The following is a 22,885-nucleotide window of genomic DNA, read 5'->3' as shown; positions in this document are numbered from 1 at the left end:
TCTTTTGTTATCCCATTGATAAGGCTCCATATAAGTCCGTTCATATAGTTAATTGGTCTAGAGTATGATGCGGGGAAACCAACAGAATTAGTACCTCTGCAATGTCGGCATCATTTCGAGCATAGGTTAATTCTTGATCCATCTTTTCAATTTGTCTATTGGCCAGTTCTGCCTCATCATCTTTCTCACGTATAAGCCTTTGGACAGTTTTTCGTTCTTCCGTCAGCATTCTTTTAAGTTTAGCACATTCACCCTGTAAAATAAACTAAACCTTTAACAGAACTGAAATGGAGTGATACCTTTGAAGTGTCAAATTCAACTTCAACGGACAAATCGGAAAACAAGTTACAAATAAATAAGGGTTAGGCATATCTAGCACCCTAACATATTTTTTCCAGATACATCCAATACCCCTAAAATATTTGTGGTACATCTAACATCATAAAGTATTTTTTCAGGTGTGTTCACCAATCTAAATTATATTTTGGTACATCCAACACCCTAAAGTATTTTCTCAGGGCATTGAACACCTCAAATTGTTTTTCAATGCATCAGCATCCTAAATTGCTAAATGTAAAATTATACTTAAAAATACTTTGGGGCATTAAATACATTTGCAAAATACTTCTTCTTTTTAATTAACTATCGACATTTGACAGGGGCAAAGGTATGCTTTTAAATTGTAGAAGGATCAAAGTTACCACTGCAGGTGATAACGTTTTTATTTGCTGATAAATCAGTATCAGAAATGGAGAAGAAATTCATCTGCAGAATAAAAGAAGTACAAATATACTTCTTCTAGTTTTTAAGTATGTCTTCTATTGTGATTTTTTTTTAAAAAAAGTACTTTTTAAAACAAATAAGTATCAATCAAACATTATCAGCTTCTTGATGATTCAGTTTTGTAAATACTCACTAAAAAAATGTTCTCAAGAACAATTATCTAGAATAAGATAGACGTAACTAAAACCGACCTCAGCGATCGCAGTAGCATTAACGGCATTGGCTAACTCTAGCGCCTTGTCTCCATCTTGCCTACTGGCCCTTTCTGTCATGTCTTGACATTGCAACTCCAGCCGTTTGACATGCTCTTCCATATTGTTCAAATCTCTCTTCACCTTAGTCCATTCATTCTGAATACAAAAACATCCAATTAATAGCCATTAAAGTGCTTCAATCAACCCGAAACTGTTATTACACATAATATTTTAAAATTGCTCACATCAAAATGTATAGTCATTTGAAAAATCAAATGACAGATAAAAGCATAGATTAAGAAGCCGTGCACAAACTGAATTTCCATCATTCAGACTCTTCTATTTTGCTATCAAATTGATTACAATTGCATGAAAGTTTGTTCATATTGTAAATTAATCCAAAATATGGTAGATAAATACTACCTCTGGTCCTTAGTATAAGATCTTGTTTGACTTTTACTTTGATCCTAAATATAAGACCTCAATACACTTTGTCTCTTATATTTATGTGTATTTTTTTTCAAGGTAATCATTCCAACAATAGTAATCTAGCCAATGCACTTGATTAATAAAGATATTTTAGGAAAGATACCACCCATTTATTACAAATAACTAATTTAACTTCTTTTCTTAGTCTCCTTAAATAAGTCAACTAGCTCCTAAATATAAGACCTTAATCCACTTTGTCTCTTATATTTATGTACTCCTCCGTCCTTATTATAAGACCCCAATTTGACTTTTTATTTGGTCCTAATTATAAGACCCAATTCATTTTCTCTTTTATATTTATGCATTTTTTTCCAAGATAATCCTTCTAATAATTATAGTTTTAGCCAATATACTTAATTAGCAAGGATATTTAGGAATAACAACATTTATTTATTATAAATAACCAACTTAACTTACTTCCTTAATCTTCTCAAATAAGTCAATTGGGTCTTATAATTAGGACCGGAGGAGTATTTTTTTTCTTCAAGGTAATCATTCCAACAATAGTAATCTAGCCAATGCACTTGATTAATAAGGATATATTTAGGAAAGATACCACCCATTTATTACAAATAACTAATTTAACTTCTTTTCTTAGTCTCCTTAAATAAATCAACTAGCTCTTATAATTAGGACCAGATAGGTAGTATTATAGAATTAAGCGAGAAAATACGAACATAGTCAGTACCTCAGCGGCATCAGCATCTTTCCGAGCTAACTCGGCATCTTTTCGAGTTTGGGCTAATTCTTGATCAATCTCTTCAATTTGCCTCTTGGCTAGCTGCGCCTCATCATCTTTCTCGAGTCTAAGCCTTTGTACAAGTTTTTGCTCTATTTCCAGCATTCTCTTCAGTTTAGCACATTCACGCTGTAAGATGAGATATGAATTAATAACAGCATGGAAGTGATCCAGTTAAACTGTCATACCAAACCCAAATGGGAAAAACAAAATTAGATAAATAATTATACAAATTTCTTCACCAGTTACAAACATGCGGCAACTGACATGAGTAACATCACTTCCATATGTTTACAAATTTTACTGTATTTTTAAAAAAACAAAACAAACATAAAAATCATATTTTCAAATGTTGCCTCAATCTGTAAAGTCACTAGCCGCATAATTATACCATGTTTCACTTAAGAAAGAAAGATAAGAATAAGGACCGATAATTCGTTTTTCTAAATTTTTCTGTATATTTGATAATTACATATATTTGCTTTAAAATGATGGAAGGATGTAATTTCCCACTGAACGAGGGAAGCATAAGTAAGTGACGTGGAATGGGAAGGGAAAAGGGCAAGAGAGAGACTCAAGGATGAGAGTAAAATTCAAGAGCAACGGCATATTCAATTTCAATTTAATAATCAAAGCTAAATATAAGTGGGGAACCCTAGGGTTTTTTATATCTAGGAATAATAAATTAATAATAATCCTAATATTCAAATACCTAATAAGATAAATCTCAATATCTTAAATAAGCCTTAATTAACCATCATCCCATATTTCATCATTTCTCCCTACCTGAAGAACTTGTCAAGTGACGCATATTTGATTTCTCACTTTATTTATTAATTTATTATTTTTATACTGAATAATCATGTAAAATATATTATATATTTATATCTACAATTTTTTGGATTAGTTTAATTACACAACTTTGTGAAAATATAAAAAACATTTGAATTTAGTATATAAAAATTTGTAATTTAATTTGAAAAATTAAAGAAATGAAAATGTTAAAGTTAATTTCAAAATATTTCTAAAATAAATATTGATAAGATGGGTCGGCGGCCGGACACTAGTTTGCAAAATGCCGACCTGCCTTGAGGCGGGCTAGAGACAAGGCCCAACTTGCAGCGAGTTGGCTGTACCACCTATATGATCCTCAGCCCTAGAATGCTTGTGGCGGAAGAAGAGAAGCGAAGAAACAGCTTAAAGCGTTGAAAAATAGCTGGAAAACGCAAAGGGGTTGTCTGCATGTGAGGCCGTGTGGTGGTCGTTGGCCATGAAACTTTGGGAGCTGGCCGCGTTCTTGCCAATGGGGACATGGGGGCGGCGGTGCGACTATCTAATGTTGGGACAATGGATGAACAGGCTCTGGCAGTGATGCTTGCTGTGGAGCCTTTTGAGTTTAGGGATGATTGGCTATTTTGAAAAGCTCAAGCTCACAGAAGGAGTGGGAACACTACTGGAAACTGATACTGATACTGATTGATGAGAAACAGGAAAGAAAGGAAGAGAGAGAAAGAGAGGGACTCAAGGAGAAGAAACAGAGTACAAAAATTCAAGAGGAAAGGCAAATTCAATTTCAATTCATAATCAAAGCTGAATACGTCCAATTAAAAAATTGACCAAATGTTGATATTTGATGAAAAATCCAGTTCCTTATTTGTTGAAACTTTGGAAATATAGCAACAAAATCATTTGAAGTTTCTGCGGATTAAGATGACATGAAATATTAAAAGGTGTAGACAAACTCAGACGTATGTAAATGAACACAGAAGAAACAAGAATACCCCGCACATTTCAGTAGAAGCATGAAGGGCTTGGCTAGGTCTCGTCTCGTTCCTTCTCTTCAACTTGCCTCATGGCATTTGTCTTATCTCATCACATTCCAGCTTTAGCGATTGACAAAGCTCTTTCTCCTCCTGCAACTCTTTCTTTGCCCTTAATCCATTCACTCTAAACATAAAATTATTTATTAATAATACCATTTAAAGAGCTTCAATACACCTAACACTATAATCTATTCTTAAAAAAAAAAATACATTATTGTAATTGCTCCTCGTTAATATGTCGAACCATTTAGAAAGGAGAGTCAGTTATTAGCAGAATCAAGTGCAAGTGACAGGCGTCACTAATAGTGCTAGTCTGATGAATATGAGAGCACAGCAAAGAAAAGGAAAAAACAGGGAAAGGAAGAGAGTATAAAAGAACTTTCATATAGATACAGACAAAAAACTGGTGATAGATAGAGAGAAAAGTGAAAATAAAGCAGAAAGCTAATTACCATGACCTAACCAACCAGCACAATGACAAAAAGTAATTATTAATAATAACCTCATTCTAGGACACCACACCTGACCTACCAGCAGATAGTCCCAATTACATTCTTCATATTTTCTTGCCATGAGAGAGCTGACACTTTTCCCATCATATATCATATCTTTCCCCCATGTAAATCGACATTGTCTATTGGCTAGAGGAAGACCTTGTCATCCCTGTTGGGCCTGTTGGGTAGTACTCAACAAATTACAAGAAAACACATGCATGACCCATTCTTCCTTCCCGGACAAAGTTCCTTCCAACTGGGGCCTAAAGAAACAAGTGAAGACCTTCAACAGGAAAAACCAAGTCACTTAACTTCAACTTGCCATATTAGCAATTAATGAATTAAATACCATCTGATAAGGAGGAAAGCACACAGTAGAGAACAGAAATGTCTTCCAACAAATAGCTGCTATGAGCGAAAGGTCATCCTTTGTTTTTCTGTTCGGTATCTTTTCTGTCTAATATTAGGCTTCTTCTCTCTTTTCTTCTGCCATATCTTCAGGGGAACCCTGGCTTCATATATTTTCCCCTTTAATCTCTTCTCTGCATCCCTCTTTCTCTATTCTCTTTTGCTCTGTAATTTCTTCTATTAGCTCTTGGATTTCAAGCAAAGCATTGGATGTCTTGCAAAAAAAGCCCCCCGGGGGGGGGGGGGTGGGTGGCACACCTTATTACCAGACCAGTTCAATTCATCGACGATCCGGAGTAAAAAATAAACATCCCCCCAAAATTTCAGACCCATGAGAACTGACAATTGAAACATCTTGTAGCAGAATAATTATTATAATTGCAGAAAAATTGCCTTAATGTTCTACAACTCTGACTCAGTCTGATTCATGCAGATACTCATTTGACTGGTCCTACTGTTGATGGACCCCCAATCTTTGTTGCTTTTGTCCAGACAATTGATGATAAGAGAGTGATGTTCTTCACCTTACACCAAAAACGGTAAAACAATGATGTTCGTATGTTGGCAGCAACACTGGAAATTTAATGGTTTGAGTCGCATTGCAAGGACAATGTACTTAAGAGATATTCCACAACCCCTCGGTAGTTCAAGAAGCAGCACTCTCCAGAATTAAACAAACTTCTTGTAAAAGAGCAAGGTGACAGAACAGCAAAAGTTGGAAGAACGTAGGAAAACATTTTCAGAGGAGGGAGAAGGATGGCAATCACTTGTGTGGTTGACACTTCCGCAAACACTCTTTTCATCGGCACCGAAAGGACACACTGAACAAACACAGATTTCGGATGGCCAAGAGGCACGCTAAAAAAGGCGACCAGGGGGTGTAATGCCAAAGAGGACAAAAATAATCCAGTAAATGATGCCCAATCTGAATCTAACTCTCACACAGAGGGGAGATCACTAGTTTTCAACTGCTTTTCCCTCCCGGCAGCCCGTTGTTAAGTGCGAGGCACACCTTCCTCTTGGCCCATTTACTTTCCCATGGTTACTTGGTTTCATATATGTACTTGGTTCTCCTCTCTACAAACCAGCGGGGGACTTTGTCACGCCTTCACATACTACAATGCACGACATCATATCCCCCCTTAAGAGCTACAGGTCCTTTCTCATGGGAAAATGGCACACCGAGAGAAAGGTGACTTTCACGACAAACTTTTGCAACCTTAAACCTCATCCTAACCAAACAAAATCACACTGTCCACGGTCTTTATTCGACGAAGTTCCTATCCGTAGAATCAAATCATAATTCCTACTTCCTATCGTATAGCTATTATGCACAAATAGAAATTTTTCGTCATTCAAATCGGTAGTAAAATGGTTTTCTAAAGCACACAAAATCCGGTATTATGCCTTTCAAAATGATCACAACTCCTTGTAAATAAACTGTGACACTTTGTTTATTTGTCTGAAAAACGACAGGCAAGTATTTTAATATAAATGAAAAAAGATATCAAAACGAGTCAAACCTCAGCAACATCGGCTCTAGTAGCAGCACATTCAGCATTTTTTCGAGCATCATCTAATTCTAGACCTATCTCTTCTATTTGTCTCTTGGCCACTTGAGCCTCGTCATCTTTTTCAAGGGTAAGCCTTTGGACAAGTTTTCGCTCTTCTTCCAGCAATGTCCTCAGTTTATCACATTCGCTCTGTAAAATTAGCTATGAGTTCAACATACCAAAAATGGAGTGGTGAAAAAGGTATCACATTCAAATCGAATGGGAAAACATTTCAATCATCAACAAATAACAATCTGTATATACATTCACAGCTTACAAACATAGAACGAACTAATATTAGAGTAACATCACCTTCATCTTTCCATGAACTTTGTCAAAGCGAAATTTATCCCTCCCAATATGACTAAAGCCAGCTTAAAAATCAACTTATTTACAAATGCAGCACATCACCCTTTATAAAATCCCATGCAACATAATTACATCATAGTTAGCCTAACTATGAGTGAAAAAAATAAATAAGCATGCGTTCATTTATTTATTTTTTCTGTTTGTCTTTACTAATGCAGACATCTGCTTTTGATTCACAGATGGATTACAGACAGAACACCGGAAAAAGAAAAAAAAACACAATCAACAACATAAACACATGAAACACAAATTAAAGCCAACCATATACTTATTTCAAGTATGCACTTTTTAATGACTTAACAGGAAAAAAGTGCTTCTCAAAATAATTGACCAAATGTTAATCTTTGATGGCGTAACACATGTTAGAAAATGATAATATTTTCTTTTTAAAAAAAGAAACAAATGAATATTGACTATCCCTCTATCTTGCCTAGATTGCAAAAACCCCCCTTCTATTTTGAAAACGCATATAAACTTCTCTTAAAATTAAAATATATATTACACAAACTTTTTATATATTTATGATTTCATTTTCATCCATCCAATCTTTATTAACCGTCAAGTTTAACTCTTAAATTTTTTTGGACCAAAATACCCCTTCTTAACTTAAAAATTATTTGAACATTTATATTTATAAAAAAAATCATCTATAATACATATATTTTCAAACTTTGTAATACAATATAAAATTTATTAATTCTGATTATGTTGTGAAATTTCATAATTTTAATTTTTCATCAGATTTAGGGAGACTTATTTAAAGAATTCAAAGTGCTGGATAAACCTTAATCCACTAATCAAATTTTCAATCAAGTTTTTATGCCTATATACTTAAATTACTTATTGTGGCCCCATATCATAAAAATATTAAACAAATATTATTTACAAAATAAAAAATCAAATTCTTCAAACAGTTTTAGTGAAAATTAGATATTTAGTATTATGAAGGCAAATTAGTAAATAAAAAATATTTTTGATAATTTATAAATAAAAAAAATTTTTTAGAATATTTTAAAGTAATTATGTTTGGACTTAAGTATATGTTTTAAAATAAAGGTGAAGTTTGTGCAATTAAAGGAAAATATAAGGGAGGGGTAAAGTATTTTACTGAAAAAAAAAAACTTTGCAAGTTTATCTGGATTAAAATACATCTTTCAAGGAAAATAAAATAAAAAATATATTTACCAAAAAAACTAAAATAAATAATTGATATAATGAAATTAGCAACAACAAATACCTCAGCAATTGAAGCAGCGTTAACGGCATTGGCCAACTCTAGTTCTTTATCATCAACCTGTCTCAGTAAACTTTGTCTTGCCTCCTCGCTTTCTGGCTTTAGCATTTGCACAAGCTCTAGAGCTTCTTGCAACTCTCTCTTCAACTTACCCATTCATTCTTGAAAACATAAAAAGATACCAATCAATAGCCACTAAGTACTTAATATATCCTCAATAATTAGTAATAATCATCGCGTGCTTGTATCTTGTAACTGATCGCATAAATGCACAGAATCATTTGCAGAGGAGATTAGTTGAATGACACATAAAAGCCTTGGAAGTCTCAAATTTAAGAGCTGCTCACAAATAAATTCGTCATACAAATTTGTTAGTCTAAATATTGTGAAAATTTTAAAATAGGAAATGAAAGAATCCTGCATCACAATTACTTGTAAATTTGTCAAAAAAATTGTGTGTGTGTATATATATTTTAATATTATATAAATTTGAGCCCAGCAACATCAGTTTGTAGCGTACTCAACATCTTTTTGAGCCTTACCTAATTATTGTAGCAGAATAATAATATAATTGTAGAAACATTGCCTTAATGCTCTACGTCTTTGACACAGTCCGATTCATACAGATCCTTATTTGAGTGATCTTACATTTAAATGACACAAAATCTTCGTTGCTTTTGCCCAGACAGTTAGTGACAAGTGAGTACTATTCTTCCGCTAAATCCAGATGGAACTTCACTGGTTTTTACAAGAAAATCATTAAGCTATTGGTCATTTCTCACAGGAAAATGGTACACTGAGAGAAAGGTGACTTCCATGACAGACTTTTGCAACCTTAAACCTCAAAACTAACCGAACAAAATCACCCTGTCCAGGGTCTCCATTACACGATGTTCCTATCCATAGAATCAAATCATACTTTCTACTTCCTATAATATCGCTATTATGCACAAACAGAAAAATTCTTCGTCATTCAAATTGGTTGTATAAATGTTTTCATATTTAAAGCAAAAGAATCCTGTATTTTTGCTTTCAAAATGATTACAACTCCTTGTAAGTAAACTGGGTCACTTTCTTTATTTGTCTGCAAAACGACAGATAAATATTTTGGTATAAATGAAAAAAGATATCAAAACGAGTCAAACCTCAGCAACATCAGCTCTAGTAGCAGCACACTCAGCGTTTTTCCGAGCATCACCTAATTGTTGACCTATCTCTTCAATTTGTCTCTTGGCCAGTTGAGCCTCATCATCTTTTTCAAGTGTAAGCCTCTGGACAAGTTTTCGCTCTTCTTCAAGCAGTGTCCTCAGTTTATCACAGTCGCTCTGTAAAATTAGCTATGAGTTCAACATACCAAAAATGGAGTGATGAAAAATGTATCACATTCAAATCAAATGAATGTGATACATTCACATCTTACAAACATCAAACGAACTAATATTAGAGTAACATCACTTTCATCTTTCCATAAACTTTGTCAAAGCAAAATTTGTCCCTCGCAATATGACAAAAACCAGCTTAAAAATCAACTTATTTTCAAATGCAGCATCATCCTTTATAAAATCCCATGCAACATAATTATATCATGGTTAGCCCAACTATGAGTGAAAAATAAATATATATTTTGTGTTTCATAGATGCAGCAATGTGCTTTTGATTTACAGAAATTTTCCATGCTGAAGGAAGCATAAATTTAGTGTTTCCTTATAAAGCAATGTTACCGACAGCCGGGGGGCAAAAAAAAAAATTCAGCAAGAGAAAAGCATAGAATACAAATAAAAGGCAACCATATACTTAGTTCATCCATGCAGTTTTTAGTGATCTAATAGGAAAAAGTGCTTCTCAAAATAATTCACCAAATGTTATTCTTTGGTAAAAGCACTTGCAAGATAATTTGCTGTAACACTTATTAGAAGATGCTAATATTTTTTAAAAAAAATGAATAAAATGCATTGACACCCCTCTATTTTGTCCAAACCACAAAAACCTCCTCTCTATTTTGAAAACGCATATAAACTTCTACTAAAATTAAAATGCATGTTACACACATTTCTCTTATATATTTGCGATTCGATTTTTCATTAATCCAACCTTTAGTCAACTGTCAAGTTTGACTCTTGAATTTTTTTGGACAAAAATACCCCTTCTTAACTTAAAAATTATTTGAAAATTTATATTTATCAAAAAAATTATCTTTATACTACATATATGTCCAAACTTTGTAATAGGTTATAAAACTTAGTAATTTTGATTATTTTATAAAATTTTATAATTTTAATTTTTCATTAGATTTATTGAAACTTATTTAAAGAACTTATAGTGCTGGATAAATCTTAATCTTTTATTTAAAGAACTAATTTTCAATCAAATTTTTATGTCTATATTACTTAAATTACTTATTGTGTCCCAATATCATAAAAATATAAATAAATAATTATTTACAAAAATAAGAAATCAAATTCTTCAAAACAATTTTAGTGAAAATTAGACATTTAGTAAATTAAAAAATATTTTGATATGAGTCTTAATTTAAAAAAAAATTTAGAATATTTTTGAAGTAGTTAGGTTTGAACTTAAGTGTATGCTTTCAAAATAAAAGTGAGGTCCATATAATTAAAGCAAAATATAAAGGAGGTTAGGGTATATTACTTCAAAAAAAAAATTCTTCCCAAAGTTTATCTGGATTAGAGTACATCTTCCAGGAGGAAAAACTAAAATAAATATTTTAATATAATAAAATTAGCAACAACAAATACCTCAGCAGCATTAACGGCATTGGCTAACTCTAGTTCTTTGTCATCAGCCTGTCTCAGCACACTTTGTCTTGCCTCCTCGCTTTCTGGCTTTAGCATTTGCACAAGCTCTAGAGCTTCTTGCAACTCTCTCTTCAACTTAACCCATTCATTCTTGAAAACATAAAAAAATACCAATCAAAAGCCACTTAAGAAATTTAATATATCCTCAATAATTCTCAAAGGGCTTGCAGTATCTTGTAACTGATCGCATAATTGCATGGAATCATTTGCAGAGGTGATTAGTTGAATGGCATATAAAAACCTTGGAAGTCTCAAATTTAAGAGTGGCACACAAATAAATTTGTCATACAACCTTGTTGGTCTAAATATAGCGAAAATTTAAAATCGAAGATGAAAGAATCCTGCATCACAATTACTTGTAAATTTATCAAAAAATATATATATATATATATATATCAATATTTTATAAATTTGAGCCTCAGCAACATCAGCTCTAGTTGTAGCGTATTCAACATCTTCTGTGCCTTAGCTAATTGTTGACTAATCCTTGTAGCAGAATAATAGTATAATTGTAGAAACATTGCCTTAATGATCTACATGTTTGACTCAGTCTGATTCATACAGATCCTCATTCGAGTGATCTTACATTTGAAGGACACCAAATCTTCGTTGCTTTTGCCCAGACAATTGATGACAAGTGAATACTAATTCTTCCGCTGAATCCAGACAGAACTTCACTGGTTTTTACAACCAAATCATTAAAACAATAACATTCATATCCCTCCTTAAGAGCTACAGGCCATTTCTCAAAGGAAAATGGCACACTGAGAGAAAGGTGACTTCCATGACAAACTTTCGCAACCTTAAATCTCAACCTAACCAAACAAAATCACACATTCCTGGGTCTCCATCCGACGAAGTTCCTGTCCATAGAATCAAATCATAATTCCTACTTCATATCATATCGCGCTATTATGCAAAAATAGAAATTCTTCGTCACTCAAATTGATTGTATAAATGTTTTCATATTTTTAAAGCACAAGAATCCTGTATTTTGCTTTTCAAAATGATCACGACTGCTTGCAAATAAACTGGGCCACTTTCTTAATATTTTGATATAAATGAAAAAAGATATCAACAGGATTCAAACCTCAGCAACATCAGCTCTAGTAGCAGTACACTCGGCATTTTTTCGAGCATAAGCTAATTCTTGACCTATCTCTTCAATTTGTCTCTTGGCTACTTGAGCCTCGTCATCTTTTTCAAGTATAAGCCTTTGGACAAGTTTTCGCTGTTCTTCCAGCAATGTCCTCAGTTTATCACATTCGCTCTGTAAAATTAGCTATGAGATCAACATACCAAAAATGGAGTGATGCAAAAATGTATCATATTCAAATCAAATGGAGAAAAAATTTCAATCATCAACAAATAACCATCTGTATACACATTCACAACTTACAAACATCAAACGAACTAATATTAGAGTAACATCACTTTCATCTTTCCATAAACTCTGTCAAATCAAAATTTGTCCCTCCCAATATGACAAAAGCCAGCTTAAAAATCAATTTATTTTCAAATGCAGCATCACCCTCTATAAAATCCCAAGCAACATAATTATATCATGCATGGTTAGCCCAACTATGAGTGCAAAAACAAATATGTCTTCACTTATTTATTTTTTTTCTGTTTATGTTTACTAAATGCAGACATTTGCTTTTGATTCACAGATGGATTAAATTTTTCCACTCTGAGAGAAGCATAAAATTAGTGTTTAATTATAGAGCAATATTATAGACAGAGCCCAAAAAAAATCAACAACATAAACACATGAAATACATATAAAAGCCAACCATATACTTTGTTTCAAGTATGTACCTTTTAGTGATTTAACAGAAAAAAGTGCTACTCAAAATAATTGACCAAATGTTAATCTTTGATAAAGGCACCTGCAAGATAATTTGGTGTAAACCTTGCTGCATCTTCATCGCAGACTATTAGCAACAAAAACTTTGCAAAGTTTATCTGGATTAAAATGCATCTACTATGGAGGAAAAACTAAAATAAATATTTTAATATCATAAAATTAGCAACAACAAATACCTCAGCAATTGAAGCAGCATTAACGGCATTGGCTAACTCTAGTTCTTTGTGGTCAACCTGTCTCAGTACAATTTGTCTTGTCTCCACGCTTCCGGGCTCTTGCAATTGCACAAGCTCTAGAGCTTCTTGCAATTCTCGCTTCAACTTAACCCATTCATCCTTATAAATATAAAAAGATACCAATCAACAGCCACTTAGGTACTTTAATCTATCCTAAATAGTTTTTGAAGGGCTTGTAATATTTTATTATAACTGATCACATAAATACATAGAATCATTTGGAGAAGAGATTATTTGAATGATGACAGATAAAAACCTTTGTCAAATTCAAGAGTGGCGCACAAATAAAGTTATCATGCAGCCTCGTTTGTCTAAATATCGTAAAAATTTTAAAATCAGAAATGAAGGAATCCTGCATTACGATTCCTCGTAAATTTGTTGAAAAAAAGGATAATAAAATTGGGGCGGGGAGGGATCAAGTCAAGCCAGAACCTCAGCAACATCAGCTCTAGTTGTAGCGTACTCTACATCTTTTTGAGCCTCGGCTAGTCGTTGGCTCATTCTTTCAATTTTTCTCTTGGCCATTTGTGCTTCATTTTCTTTTTCTTGTTTAAGCCTTTGCGCAAGCTTTCTCTCTTCTTCCAGCAGCCTCCTCAGTTTAGCACATTCACTCTGTAAATTTAAAAACAGCTCCAACCATAAGGGAGTGATGAAGTTGAATTATCACAATCAGTTCACATGGAAAAGCAAGACACAATTATCAATGCATAATCATCTATATTTCTTCACGAATTACAAGCAAGGAAGGAAAAAATTCCACTGTGAAAGAAGCATAAGATTAGAGTTTCTTCGCAGACCAATATAAGATCCCCGCCCAGAAGGGAGGGGAAAAAATCTTTGGAACAAAATCAAGATAAAAAGTACTGATATAATCCAAAAGAAGCATATTCATAAAATAAAAGAAACACCAACAAATCATACCTCAGCAGCTGCAGCTGCATTAAGGGCATTGACGAATTCTACAGCCATCTCTTGAACTTGTCTCATCTCATGGAACTTGTCTTGTCTCCTGAAGTTCCAGCTTTGGCAATTCGATTAGCTCTTCCCCTTCTTGCAACTTCCTCTTTGCCTTAATCTACTCATCCGAAAATGATATAAAGGTAAAAGCCAAGGACATTGTTGTGAAATGAGGGCCAGGGCCCATAGAACTCGATGTGCGTATCTAGATAAAGACACGTAACAAGAGTGACAATAAAATTAATTGCACAAAGGGGGGGGGGCCAAAAGCTTGTGTTGATCAGTCTCAACGATCGTTACAGGTTTCGATTGCAGAGCGCATCAAGCAAGTAATGCAGCTGAAATATTATAAAATATTGAATCTACATAAGAAAATACTCACGACTGCAACTCTTTAATTGCAGTTTTGCGGTTTCTGCCACTCTTGCGTCTTGCCTGCGAAAAAGCTTTTAACTGTTATGTCAGTGGAAAGCTTAGAGCTGGTGAAGCTTCCTATTTTTCTGGTCAATAAACTGATGAAGCTTCCTCAGTGGCGACTGAAGCTAGAACAGAGTGGAGAATCAGAACTAGCAACTGTAAGTAAAGCATACAAGAAGAAAGGGAAAGGCAAGTAGTGGAGAAAAGAAGACGACGACTTGGTGTTGACGTTTCGAGGAAGGAAAGTCTGGCCATTTCATATTGTGAAAAAGATTCCCCAATAATATCAAGGAGGAAAGAGAAAGTTCAGATGCTTGTGATTGTTTTGGTCAAACAAGCACAGGTGCTTATGATTGCGCCTCATCTTTAATCAGAATTTTTTTGGGGCTTAAGATGGAGAGTGTTTTTTAAAATATTTAAATAAAAACTAAATCATAATTTTAAAAATAATTTTATAATAAATAACATAAATATGTTGAAAAATTTGTCTTTGGGGTGGTTTCAGAAACACTTTTCTGCAAAACGAGACAAATTCCTCCACATATTTACTTCGTAAATCATAAAAGTAGTTCTGAAACCATGGTTTAGTTTCTATCCAAACACCCCCTTAATCAGCAAAAAAAAGTGTTTTTAGAAATCACTTTTATAAACATAAGTAGTATCGTATAATTTTGCGTTTAAAATTGTTAATTAAATTGATATAATCTCATCCAAGTTTAACTGTTAAGTTGCTTAGTTAACCAACAATCAAATTAATTTTAGATGGCATATCACATGTTTACGAGCAATTTTTTAAGGATGAAAAAAAAAAAAAAAGAACTTGTGACAAAAACTTATGCCTTGCTTAGTAGCATAAAAATAAGGAGACGGGAAGCAAAATTAGAAGTAGAACCCAAAATTTGGGCATTTAGTTGAAGCACTCCCTTGGAAGTCTCAGTTCCATCAAATTTGGAAACTTCCGCTTCTTTAACCCTCCATGAGAACTGAGTTCCAGTTCCATGAAATTAGAACTCAGACCGTTTTGCCCTTCCCCCATCCCATCTTCTTCCTCTATCTCTCCCATCCCAACCTTTTCTGGTCCTCTACCGGTGATGGCTCTCTACAACGATGGCGACATGATCGATCCTGGCATGGTCTTTCCCACCGAACTCAACTCCGACCTCCGGTAACGAACGCGACTCTATGTTCTTCTCCCTCCGCCAATGAGCTTGACCTTATCGTTGTCTCCTTACAGCAACAAACGCAACTCAGCCAGGCGTTGGGAAATGCTTCGATTTGAGTTTGGTTCTTCAAATCTGGCTCAAAATCTAGTGAGAAAAATATTTCTTACCCTTGTTCACTGTCTTGATCATAACTTTAAAATTACATAATATTTTTGAATGGATCTTATTTTATTAAAAACTAAATTCAGAGAGTTTTTCAATAAGAGGTCATTTCCCTGATTTGAATTTAAATTGAGAAAATTTTATCTAATCAAAAGTTACCCTGTTTATTAGAATGTATCACGCATAAATTAGAATTTATTGATACAAATTCTAATTTACATTAATAAACCCATGGTTAAAATTTTATCCGTGAGAAGGAAATGAACATTTTCAAATTTGATTAGCATTTTCAGATTTTCTTAAATAGATTCAAATTTAATCCAAGAAAATTAAAATTTCTTATATCAAATTCAAATTTGCATGCTTCTTTTCTTGTTGTATTAAAGCTTAAAAGCTCATTTGATTTAGTTCTTGTTGAATCAACTAGATTTTTCTAAATGAATTTTTAGTTTTTTTAATGAGAAGATTGTCAATCTATGCTTATGCTTGTGCTTCTCATTTTTGTGAGGAAAAAAATTGTGTCTAGTGGTCAGATGAACATAGGGAGAGGTTTTTTTTTTTTTTAATAATTGAAGGATATTATAGACTTTTCATTCTTATTTTTATTTGATTAAATATTAAAAACAAACTTTTTGCTAAATATTCTTGATAGCATGCCAAGTATACCAAACATATGAATGATAATAAATATTGCATTATATGTTATTGCATTGAATTACCATTTCTAAGGATTTGGTAGTTGAACCAAACTAGTCTTCAATTTCATCAATATGATTCTAAATTGGACAAATGACTTATCATTAAACAGCTATTTAAATTTAGTTTCTAATAGACTAAAGCCCATTAGTTTTTTTATATATATCATAAGGCTATGATTAAAATTGTGAATGAAGGTCATACATGCTTTAACTTTGACCTTTCAATAATGTTGTTATAATATCTCATGCACTATAAACACTTTTAATGTGAAACTTGTTTGATATAAATATAGACTAAATAAGCTTTTTAAAGTGAAAATGTGGGTGGCCTTTACTCACAATCTTGAAAATAAATTTTGAAATACAAAGAATTTTTAAATGAGTCTTGTTGCGCGCATTAGAAATTACACTTAAATAGAGTTTTTCAATGATAAATAATTTGACCCATTTAAATTTAAATTAACAAATCCATATCCTCTAAAAATTCTCATTTTAATTGATTTTATTATGTCTATTGAGATTTATAAATTGCTTGATCATACTTCTTTTTTTTTCCTTGTGAATTTATTTTTATTCCTTATTCAAACTTCTCTATTATATTTTATTTAATTTTTAATTGAAAATAATCCTAATTACTTTTGTTGTATTTTATTTTTTGAGAAAAAAACAATAAAATATTTTGAAAATTGTTAAATGGAAAATCTTAAATCGAACCCCTAGTCCTATTTTAAAATTTTGAAATATGTCAAAATGACACAAATGGCCTTCACTATGTTTTTTTTTTAATTTTAATATTGCCACCTCAACACCCTTGGCCAGTTTTCGACCACTAGAGCTCCGGCTCCGATGTTGGCAACCCTTCTAGTGGCCGGCCTCTAGAGCTTCAGTAGCATATTGTTGAAACTTCAGTGACTATTCTTTCTTATATATTGATTACCTTTTTTAGCTATTGACTATATTTGTTTCTAAAACTCCAATAACCACTCTTGTTTGGCTGTTGACTACTCTAATATTGCACTTGACTACTTTTATTTTTGAAAATCTTGTTTGGTTATTAATCATTTCAGTTTGATTATTGAGTACTTTTATTTTAAAAATTCAAAAAGTACATTTAGTATTATTGAAAATCTAGTAACTACTTTTATTTAGTTATTTACCACTCTTGTGTAGTTAATAGTTATACAAAAGTAGTTTTCAAAACTTTGAAAATAAAAATAGTCAATAGTGAAATTAAAATAACCAAAGTTGTACAAAAGTAGCCAATAGTTATATAAAAGTAGTTATTGAAAGCATAAGGACAATGCTATCATTTCACATAGGGCTGTTCACGGGACGGATCGGGACTGGGACAGGCCCGTCCCGGTTTCGTCTCGATGAACAGTAACGGGACAGATTTTCTGTCCCGTGTCCCGGCCCGTCCCGGGGTTGTCTCGGTCCCGGTCGGGACGGGATGGATCCGAGACGGGACCGGGACGTCCCGAAAATATATTTTTTTAATTTTTTAATTTTTTAAAAAAATCTGATTTTTTAATTATATTTTTTTGAGCTTAAATCTTATAAAAACATTTTTTTATTTGTTTGGACACTCTTAAACAAAAGCTCAAAATATTACATTAATAGTCATTAAAAACTCTAAACAAAAGCTTTTAACACAATAAAAACTTACTAAAAATTCTAATCATCAATAATCTCAAGTCATTAACAAATATAAAAACTCTAAACAAATATATCCATAGTTCCATACAATAATCTCAAATCTTAAAAAAATATGAAAAAAATGATATTATATAAATAGGATAAAAAATTAAAAAAAATTAAAAAAAAAAGGAATCGGGACGAGACCAGGACGACCCCGTCCCGTGTCCTGTCCCGTCCTGGTCCCTTTTTTGTCCCGTCCCGAAAAATTTCGGGACAGATCCGTCCCGTCCCAATAAGACCGAGACCGGAACGGGCCGGCCTTAAACACCCCTAATTTCACACCATTTTAAAATTACAAAATATTATAAGAGGTTTGATCTGAATTTTTGATATTTACCGATCCTAATTTGTCTGTTAGTATTTTTGAGGATATTTTATTATCTTTTTTTAAAAATAAGTGAATGGGTAAATTAGAATGAGAATGCAAGAAACTTGATTAAAAGATAACAAATTATATGAATTCCACTTTACAGCTTCAATCTATGCCTTCCTAACTTCAAAAAATTAATAGAGTTTTAATTACCAATCCAATCAATTAACGTAAGTAGCTACTCGTCTAATCAAGCATAGATTCATTAAGACATTAACTTGTTAATTATTCCTTTAACTAAAAGATTCACAACAATATTAATAATTCTCATTAAGCACCATTGGTAGAAATTAAATAACTATGCACAATCAAATTCACCAATCTTATGAACCATGGAATGGACCAAAAACTTAACAGAGAATAACATTATATTAACTCAATATAGCATCAAACAACAAAGTGAAGTGCATGATTATCAAATCTCAACATTCATATCCCAAAATACACTACAACTATAATTTACCCATTCCAGCATTGCAATCCAATTATCCAACTCAGATAAATCAAAATATAAAACTGAAATTGGAGATAAAAATGTACAAAACTCTCTGGCGTAGCTTTCTGGCCTTGGGGAAAAATCAAATTTAGCTACTCATGGTGTAATGGACTGCGCTACCGAGCTCCTCTAATACTTCAATCATCACCACAACAGCAACGGAGAAGATCATCAGAGGTTGAAGGAAGTGCGGAGTCGCAACGATCGCCCCTGTTCTGGTCGAATGGATTCTGGTTGTCTTTGGCTGTCGGTGATGATGATTATCAAGACAGAGGAGGTTGACGGTGGCACGGAGGTGAACAGAGGAGGTCGCGGGTTGAAGATGGTGAGAGATGGGTGAGGTGAAGTCGCAAGATTCTGGGGCTGTGAAGGTCGCGCTCTTTTCTGGCAGCGGATGGAGTCGGACCCGGTGAAGAGGAGGAGATGATGCGATGAAGACGGTGGTGAAGGGTGGAGGTCGTCGATTACGGAGGATATGGAAATGGTGGGGTTGAAGCCGAGAGAATTCAAGCTGAGACGACGATCCTTGGACTTGGATATCGCCTCCTCCTTTCCCTCGAGCCGCAGGAGAATTTTAACTCATAGGCTTTACAAAACGGCGAGTTTCATTTGGCCTTCTTTGCGGTTTTGAGAATTTCTGCTGCTCCTTTTTTGCGATTCTTTAAATTAAAACATATCATAATAATATACTACTTCCGGTCCTTATTATAAGACCTCATTTGACTTTTTATTTGGTCCTAATTATAAGACCCCAATCCATTTTGTCTCTCATATTTATACATTTTTTTTCCAAGATAATCTTCTAATAATGATAGTTTTAGCCAATATACTTAATTGGCAAGGATATTTTAGGAATGACAACACTTATTTATTACAAATAACTAACTTAACTTACTTCCTTAATCTCCTCAAATAAGTCAACTGGGTCTTATAATTAGGACCGGAGGTAGTAACATTTTTATTTTTAGCATTTAAGCAACAAATAATAATAATAATAAAGTAAAAAGAAAAAAACCCGCTTTTTCGCCCAATGGGAGGGGCAATTAGAAAGAAGAAAAAGGTGAAGGAAAGAGAAAGCGGAAGAAGGGGCATAGATTGAAAACAAAAAGGGGAGAATTAAATGTGGAGGTGTTAAATATTCTAACCCATTATTTTTCTTCAACTTGCAAGAGGTAGAGACAAAGAGGGAGAGGGAGCGAGAGGCTGAGAGGAAACAAAATAGAGAGAGCCAGAGGTTGAATTTCAAAGTGCATGCTAAGTTTTGAGAGATAATCTAAATACATGAAAATATTTCTCCTAATCAAATTTTTTGTATGAATTTTCTTAATACATTTAGAGTTTTATACTGAAAATATTATTTTACTGATTAGAAAAAAGTTTGCTATTTGGATAAGGAATAAGTGGAAAGTTTTGGTAAATATGACTATAAAAATTTAAAAATAAATTATTAATGAATTTTAATCACTTTTTATTTGTTCATTGATTGTTTTGAAAATTTTAAGTTAAGATTTTAATTGAAAAATTTATTATTTAAGACTTACCTAAAATGTTTATATTGATTAAGTTAAATAATTTATTTGAATTATTTGATATATTATTGAGTTTTTAATCTATTTGAATATTGAATAGGTTAAAGATATATTATTAAAAAAATTTTAAGCTTGAAACTTAAATTGTAAAATTGAGAATTTCATACAATTAAATAAAATTAAAGTTATTTATGATTCAAAGGAGTTGTTTGGATTGAGGAAAAATTTTAAATCAGGTTAGAATAAATAATTGAGATTTTAATGTGAGAATTAATATATGTTTATATAATTTTAGTTTCGAAAGTAGTCTTAGAATTTTAAAGTAGTTTTGTGATATTTTTTAGTTATATATTTATGTGAATAAATAGTTTTGAGTTATATATTTACACACAATTAATAAATATTTATTTGTAATTTTTTTAGACTCATGGAGAATTTTGAGGTAATGCAGGTAATTTTGAATTTTTTCATGTACATGTTAATGATGTGGGATTTTATGGTAAATGATTAGAGTCTCCTTGATTTAACTATGTCAAAGAAATATATGTATATATTATAATTTTTCAGATAAAAGGAGCTTTAATGAATTTATTTTTATTTCATTTAAGATTTATTCTATTAATTATGGTTAATATTTAGATATCTTGATAAGTGATAATAATTGAAATATAATATAATAAATCGTACTGTTAATCTGTATTGGAATTTTATAGTTTTTTTATTTAGAATAATAGCGTATTCGTGGATGCATTTTGATATATTATTATCTGTTATATGCCATATGTATTGTTGGGTAAGGATTGAAAGAGATATGTTTGTTGTTTAATCATCAAGTGGTATATCATTACTTGATATATAGTAGATGGCACTTATTAGGACTCATTTTTTCATGTTTTTCTTTGGCCAAGAATATATTAGAGCTATGGGATATGTAACATCTCTTTAGTTTTATTCTTTAAAGAGGTGAGCCATACTCCAAGCTTGAGTTCTATATCTTTAATCAGGTATATCTCAACTTGGGGTAATCCATTAATATGGATTAGTTACTGTTAGATTATGTGTTAATCTATAACTCTAATTAACAGAATAAAAATGGATAGTGATATAACAGAGGCTACATATTACTTTTTTTTTTTTTGGGGATATGATGAAAATTGAGATTGATATGTTACTGAATTGAGAATGAAATCAATTTGAAAATATAAATCCGTAATATCCACTTACACTCACATATACATATATAATCAAATCTTTGTTAATCATATGATTTGTTATATGTGTCAGGAATTTTAGTAGTTACTAAGACGTTAGATCTCATACTTTATATTAACATTTTTAGGTGAATGATCTAGAAGGAATAAAATGAAGGTATTGATGAAGTAAACAATAAAGGCTTTTTTGTACTCCTCATGCATGTTATGTTATATTTTGTTGGCCATAACTATAATATTTCAATGTTTTATTTAAGTTACTTTAAGGATTTATTTTGAAACTATGATTTGTTCCTAAATGCCCATACTCTCTTTTGACAATTTGAATACTATAAATACTTATGAGCTATTTATAAAGTATTTGTATTAAGTACATGAATTAACTGGGCAAGTGTTACACTTTTTTAACTCTGATTTCATACAATCATTTTTAACTCAAATAAATCACATCATTTTTAATTCAAATAAATCATAATAAATATAATTAAACTTAATAAATATGATAAAATTCTCAAATAAGATATGAAAAACTATATTCAAATAGGTACTTATTAGTTACATATAATTGCGAGGACCATGAGGAATTATTGTCAAAAGAGGATGATCTATTAAATAAAAAAATTGACATATTTTCATTCATGATTAATATGAATACGGCTGCACGTGGGCAAAGGTGGGCAGGGTAAGTCCCATGCCTGATGCCCAGTCTGAAAGATGAACAGGCTATGTTTTGCAACCTGCTACCCAGTCATGGCCGGTAAAAGCCCTAACTATTTTGGGCTAGTTAAAAGCGGGCTGAACAGGGAGGACTTTCATGCCCAATTTAGTCACACCTGGCTCATATGTGGAAAAAATTCAATTATAATTGATAAACTCATAAAAATTATAACTATTTTGAAAGATCAAATATAAAAATACTAAGTTGTCCCTAATTAATCTTTTTTTATTTCCCCTAACTTCATTTTTTTAAAAAAATAAAACTATAACGTTCTTTTCTTTACTTCTGTGTAACCATAAACATCAAATATATGTTAAAGGGATCGGAAGTAAACGTTAATATTGTTGGGGGATAACACAAAAAGATAAATGCATAAATTTGACACATGAGTAATCATCATCAATTTCAACCATGTGACTTCATTATCATGCTTCGAGACAAGGTGAGAGAAAAAGAATTTA

At 32.3% G+C, this 22,885-nt stretch overlaps 1 protein-coding gene and 1 long non-coding RNA gene across 2 annotated transcripts in view; both read right to left on the bottom strand.

Annotated features, from left to right (window-relative positions):
- LOC114746301 (E3 ubiquitin-protein ligase LRSAM1-like) overlaps positions 1-22,885 on the bottom strand; it is a 31,780-nt gene that overhangs the window by 2,131 nt on the left and 6,764 nt on the right. Inside the window, exons 2-4 of the mRNA XM_028934532.1 lie at positions 2,155-2,334; positions 975-1,133; positions 95-253 (exon numbers count right to left, since the gene is read on the bottom strand). Coding sequence (XP_028790365.1) covers positions 95-253; positions 975-1,133; positions 2,155-2,334 — 498 coding nt within the window. The remainder of the gene's footprint in view (positions 1-94; positions 254-974; positions 1,134-2,154; positions 2,335-22,885) is intronic.
- On the bottom strand, positions 13,576-14,493 carry LOC114746303 (uncharacterized). The gene is made up of 3 exons (XR_003740260.1): positions 14,345-14,493; positions 13,927-14,014; positions 13,576-13,617 (listed from the first exon to the last, which is right to left on the bottom strand). It is a non-coding gene; the product is annotated as an uncharacterized LOC114746303 (long non-coding RNA).

Source organism: Neltuma alba, unplaced genomic scaffold (assembly GCF_004799145.2).
Source record: "Neltuma alba isolate B1F8T4 unplaced genomic scaffold, ASM479914v2 tig00004930_pilon, whole genome shotgun sequence".
NCBI lineage: Eukaryota > Viridiplantae > Streptophyta > Magnoliopsida > Fabales > Fabaceae > Neltuma > Neltuma alba.
This window is presented reverse-complemented; position numbering and strand designations above follow the sequence as displayed.